Source organism: Ostrinia nubilalis, chromosome 16 (assembly GCF_963855985.1).
Source record: "Ostrinia nubilalis chromosome 16, ilOstNubi1.1, whole genome shotgun sequence".
Lineage (NCBI taxonomy): Eukaryota > Metazoa > Arthropoda > Insecta > Lepidoptera > Crambidae > Ostrinia > Ostrinia nubilalis.
This window is the reverse complement of record NC_087103.1, coordinates 5,004,706-5,010,981: the sequence shown is the minus strand read 5'-3', so window position 1 is coordinate 5,010,981 and position 6,276 is coordinate 5,004,706. Positions and strand designations below refer to the sequence as shown.

The 6,276-nt window shown below is 38.0% G+C and overlaps 1 protein-coding gene across 1 annotated transcript in view; it reads right to left on the bottom strand.

Annotated features, from left to right (window-relative positions):
- Window positions 1-2,041: 2,041 nt before the first annotated feature.
- Window positions 2,042-6,276, bottom strand: part of LOC135079113 (zinc finger protein basonuclin-2-like) — a 29,184-nt gene continuing 24,949 nt past the window's right edge. Inside the window, exon 2 of the mRNA XM_063973711.1 lies at window positions 2,042-6,056. Coding sequence (XP_063829781.1) covers window positions 2,865-6,056 — 3,192 coding nt within the window. The 3' untranslated portion in view covers window positions 2,042-2,864. The remainder of the gene's footprint in view (window positions 6,057-6,276) is intronic.

The window sequence follows — 6,276 nt, the reverse complement described above, 5'->3', positions numbered from 1 at the left end:
TAGCAGGCAATACATTTCACATGGCGCCTGTGATTTATTTTAAGCCGTGTCTACACAAGGCAGCAGTAACAAAGGGTAAAGGAAATACAAAATAAGGCGATGTGTACACACTTTATTGCTGACATTCACTTGTCGCGTTCGCGCGACTTTCTTATAGGGCTGGCAGCTATTAAAAAGTCGGTCACTTTAGTTTTACGTATTTTGTCTCTGGCGTAAGTAGGTATATTTTATTAAGAAGTAGAAGTGTTATTTTTGTTAAGGTAATTTTAGTTGGTAGATAAATGGTAGTTATTAATCTCCCATTTAGTGCTGAAACTAATCGAATTATTAGCTTAGACTATCTCTTACTTTCTTCAAAGCTCGCTCCTGCCTTCGGCCTGATCAACAGCAACTACTGGTGGACTGGAAAACAGGTGAGATATAACCTAAGAGTTTCTCCGTAGGGTAAAAAGTGGACTGTAATTGTTAGCAACCCTGCCTGTAGTCGTGACATTTAGGTGTCACGGGCGTGTCACGCGACGTCACGTCGCGCCTGTCGCGTGACAGCAGCTTGTTAATTTTTAAATTCCCAATTATCGGGACTTGTTAGGGTGGATAGTAAATTGATTTTGAGTTTGAGACCCCTTAGTGATGACTTAGGTATACCTACGCAGTATTTAATAATTAATAAATGTTAGCATTGAACTCAGAATGTCGAAAAAGTCAGTATCTTCAAAGTAAGTAACCTAAGTGTGCTACAGAATAAATCCTATTAGATCTGAGAGGTTCAATAACTTCTTGTATGGTACTAAATTGGTAATTTAAAAAAAAAGGCACTGATACAGACTTTAACAGTTGATCCGTCAGTTACGCAGAAGTGCAAGCAACCACTGATTTGCCGATGTTATGTTTTTTTCTAGAACTTGCAAATGGCCAGTGTCAAGGTAAATGTTTCTTTTTTTTTTTGCAAAAAGGATGTCATTCGAAACTTTTTTGACAGCTGATCCGTAAGTTAGTAAGAAGTGCACGCGTCTAATCTGCCGCCATTTTGAAGTGTTTTTCTTTATGTTTTGCAAGTGGCCAGTGTCAAGGCTCTTAAATGTTTGTTTTATTTTTTCGAAAAAGAATATAATATTATTCAAAACGTTCCTATTTCAAATTCATAAATCACTATAGCGTATTTTGGCTCCTGGAATATTAAGACAGCCCCTGGGTGTTTGTAGCGAATACTTAGCTAATGGTTGCCTCAGGCCAATCTTTTGTAGAGTTAAGCAATAGATGTTAGAGGAAAAAATATTTTGTATTATAAAATAATAAAAAAAATAATAAAAATAAAAGCAATAGGTATTTGATTAAAATCCATAACATCAGATTATTGAGTATAATGTTGGACTTGGCATGAAGATTGACTGGTAGAAGAAGGTCTACCGTGTTAAATGTTCTCACTTGTCACTTACTTACTAGGCATGTAAGATGTATTTTCCACTTGGTGGTTAGCTCACCTAGCACTATAGTAACTGTGGTTGGGGGTTTGAATCCCGCTGGGGTTAATTCAATTGTGATAATATATCTAGAGTCACGTAGTTATTGTGATATAATTATTTCTTAGGCATATGAATTTTCGTCGTATTTACATTTCAAATACTATACAAGGACACTATAAATATTATGTTATTACGTAATTCGTACCTAAGTTAGTAATAATTGAGTAATTATGTAGACGTGAAACAACAGAACATCTAATTTTACTTAATTGCAAACTAATTAGGATTTTAGGGATTAATCTAAATGTTTTAGAGCAGTTGCGTCATGGAATTATTAAATTTTGACAATAATGACACTATGCAATTCAACTAACCTTATAAATAACTTGAGAAAATCGAACTACCTAAGGCGGGAATCGAACCCTCGCCGGGAAAATGCTTTTTCATCAGAGCTTCTTTAGACACTGGATGAATTAATCAAGTGTAATTGCGGCCGCATTAAACCAACTAATATTTTCAACTATTTTTTAGTTTTTACTATGTAAGGGGTAGTAAGGTAAATACATTGAAAATCAACATAATTTTCAAAACATTTTATTAATGTCGTTTGGCAAAAAGAAGATAACATGCTTCGTTATTACAGTTAAGACCTTAACTTACACTTTAATACTTTTTGGTTCTTACACAATTTTAATATTAACATTGCAATTGTTATGGAGTTTCAGGAGATATACTAACATACAATTACTATGAAGATTTTGTAATTAGCACCAAAATAGCAAGAGATATGGATTCAATAATAAATATTTGTGAATGTAATCACCAATATGATATACTTAGATAATAATTAAAACGCTAGTATTTTTGATACATAAAGCAATATAAAGAGAAAGATTTACATAATATGAAGTTAACGTCAATTTTAGACTATTGAAAAAGTACTAGACTGCAACCTTTTAATAAAATCATAATTTGTATCCAGCCTTTGAACCGTTCTCTATCATTTTGTACACTCATTTAATACTTAACTATATACATTTTATTGCACAAATTATTACTATGGAATGTCAAGATTCTATACACTAATACAAAAACTTTTATTTTTATTAGAACACTAAAACTTAGACTACTCTCTGTTACTTTACACATACGTTTCTTACATTAAATATTGTAAATAGATATCACCAAGAAATCGCATTACATAAGCATTCATACAATATTATTTACAGACACAATTATAAATTACACACCCCACTTAATCATCGAGAAGATCTATGAGAATTAAAGGTACTGACATGCTACGATAGGATCTAGGCTATTACTATTTGGTAATTTAAAAAAACATCACAAATGCACTGGATATTTCACTGCGCCTAACCGTTCAGTTTTGGTCTATGTAGGTCACGAAGAATTGACTGGGATACGCCCGTTAGGTCTTCTAGCGACGTGAGCTTCGTAGTGTATATTCCTTTTCGTTCTGGAGAAGAAAGCAGAGGTGCATCCACTGACGGTGCACCTGTGAAGTGACTGCGCATGTGCATTCTCACAATGAATTTTCAGGGTCATCAGATCCTTGAAACTCTCTCTGCAGCCTCGGCAGGGGAAGCTACCATCCTTATTCGGTCGGGGAGCCTCATCCTCTACGCAGTAATTAAGTTTTCGGGACAAGGGAGGGGAATAATTTTGGTTCTGGCAACCGAAAGCACTCAAACTGGGAGGCAGAAACCCCAATGGCAAGGGCGGGAAATTAGGCAACATGCCGAAAGGGCCAAAGAGAAATGGGTGTTGAGCAAACATGTCCCGGTTACCTAAATATGCATCAGTTAACTGCAACGGTGGGTATGTCGGACTGAACGGCATGTGACTGAAATGGTTTCTCATCTTATCAGACTCTTTAGCTCGATAGTATTTGTGCGATTCAATGTAGGGCACCGCACGTTCTTCCTCGTTGAACCTCGCTATCAGTTCCATTTGTTCTCTCGCCTTTTCCATAATCCTGGCTCCAGACTCGTCACAAACCCGTAGATCTTCAGAGGAGAGAATTTTCCTGTGAAGATTTTCGTTTGCGCTATGGCGGTCTCTTCCTTGCCTCGATGGAAAAGCGGCTCTGCAACCTTCGACACTGCATTTATTCATTATTTTTAAATGTGCGTTTTGGTAATGTGTTTTTAGAAGGTATACATTCTGTGATATCTTCCCGCAAACTGAACATCGGCGGGGGTTCTCAGGATCTAGAGGTACATCTGAGGTACTAATGAAGAAGCCACTGTCGAAGTGACCATAGATTTGGCCTTGTGTATCTTCTGACGTATAGTCAAAACTAGACACGGATGATGAAGGTGACCTGTCAGAATAATCTACTGACTCATTTAAAGATAAGTTGTAAGGTCCAATAGCACTGTGTAGTTCAGATTTTCTTAAGCTGGGAAAGTCGCACTTAGATAAGCTTTCAAGGCGCTTCAAAGCATTTTCAGACGAAAATTGCTCTTCACTGGTTGGTAGACTATCATTTGTTTTATATTTTTCAGACTTATCAGCCGGTTCATCTTTAACACGCAAATCTTGTATTCCATAATTTACATCCATGGGTTCTTCTTTGACTGGAGTAAACTCTTCTTTAACTTTGATAAGGCTTTTTGTTTCTTTCACTTCTGTGTGATTAGTTTCTTTTTCACAACTTTCTTCAGTTTTAACTCTTTTGAGATCTAGAGCATGGTTTTCATCATTATTTCTTATGTCATCATTGGCATCATTGTCCTTTACATTATGATCAGGCTCTTGACTATTTTGCAAACGCGTAGGATTGAGATTCTTTCTTTTTCGTTTTACTTCAGGACTGGTGGGTTCATCTTTTTTGTTTTCGTTATTTTCGTTGTGATCACTAACACTCCGTTGGTCATAGTCTGTTTCAGAGTCTTCTACAGAACCATTTGATTTGTTAAGCGTTGAATAGTAGTCGCTGGTATCCATATGATCTACGTCTTCATCGTCGTCGTCGCCTGCAACAACTACGATTCCATCGTCTTCATCTGATTCTCCCTGACCATCTTGATCTTTGTTTTCTACAGAGTCTGACTCCCTTCTCATCATTGGAGACTGATCGGAGGATGAAGAATAGTGCATATTGTTTTTGTAATCTAGAGGCGAGTTTGAAGAAAACTGCCTCATATTGTGGGGTGGGTTTAGAAGAGGGTACGAACCAAATGGATGCATTGGATTTATCACAGGAGGTATACTCAGTCCAGCAGCATGTGGAGGAATTAGCACCGAATGAGCTTGCGCGCTTCTTCCATCATGCGGTGAAATCTTTCGTCTTAAATGAGGTGAATGTAACTTTGGATTAGGATTAGCACTATGCCTATTTCTAGATCTTCGTGAGCTAAACATCATACTGCAACCCTCCACTGTACATTTGTGCATTTCTCTGAGATGAACAGCTGAAAAGTGAATTTTAAGAGCACCTTTATCACAGAATGTTTTCAAACACACGTTACATTGTACTCTCTTCTTGCCAGTTGCAGGATTGATAAAATGCGTTCCCAAATTTAGAGGCATCGGCGACGCACCCCATTGCCGCTTTGGTGGCGTGATACATTTACCCAACAACATATTTCTGGAATTTTGTACTGCGTCATACGAGTCTTTGCTCAAGTTCAGTACGTTTTCGTCTTCTTGTCTATAATCGTCCAACCTTCCTTTTCCAGACATGTTACTGGGCTTATTTTCTGCAGACTCCACTGGTTTTGAAGACATCTGAGGTAAGAGAGCTTGTAATGACGCCAGTCCCATCGGATTTTGACTAAGAGCAGCTACCATTGCAGCTGGATGACTGAAGGTTGAAGGCATTGACATAGGTGGGATAGGCAAGCTACCTGATAATGGAAAATTGAAGAATTGGCTTCTCATCAAATCCATGGTGGCTTTCTCAGCAGCTGTCATATCATACTTTCGAGGTTCTTCCTTGTCATTTTCATTGATTTTGTGTTTGCGAAAATCAAAAGGTTGCATATTTTGTAAGTGACTTAAAGGAGATGAGTTTACGGGACTAGTAGTAGAGAGAGGACTTGATGAGGTAGATAAACGGACACTATGATTTGGCGAGAGTTCTGCCGATGATGGCCTGCGTGGCGAATGGCTCGGAACGGGAGACGACCTATTATGCACCGGTGACTGCATTTCCCTTTTCACTAATACCTTGCTTTCACTTGAAGGGCTTTTTCTTTCTTTTTCTTGAATGCTTTTGAGGTATTCAAAGTGGTGTTTTGCTTCCATCATGTGTTGAAAGTATTTAAATGATTCTTCATTACGTACATCTTTAGCTGACTGTTCCATCAGTTTTCTGAACTCAGCTTCTAACTTGAGTTGTTCAAGAGCTCGCGGATCACTGTACGGTTCACTTTTCTTGTCACTCCTGCTTTGCTCGTAGTCTTCACTATCCTCGGAGGGTGAGGGTAGGCCGTTCTTCTTGTAGATTGGCAGCAAAGATGTTTTGTGGAGAGCTCGAGCTTCTTGCAGCTTCAGAATTTGCTGTAACGCCATGTTGTGCTCTGGACCGCGCCCTCCCCATCGCTCTGCGCTGCTAGATTGAGATTCCTGTAACAAGAAAACATTTTACATTAGTTTTATGCAAGCTGTTACGATTGCTACAATCAATCGGGGCTAGACTTTTTGTAGCAGTTACCAAATTAATACTCGGCGGGACCATAAAAACAAAAGTGAGTCGACAAATTACACGTTATCGTAAACATTTCATTCAATCGAAAAAACGACAATGAATAAGTGAGGCTAATTCCAAAAGATTATCGAGTCTAGA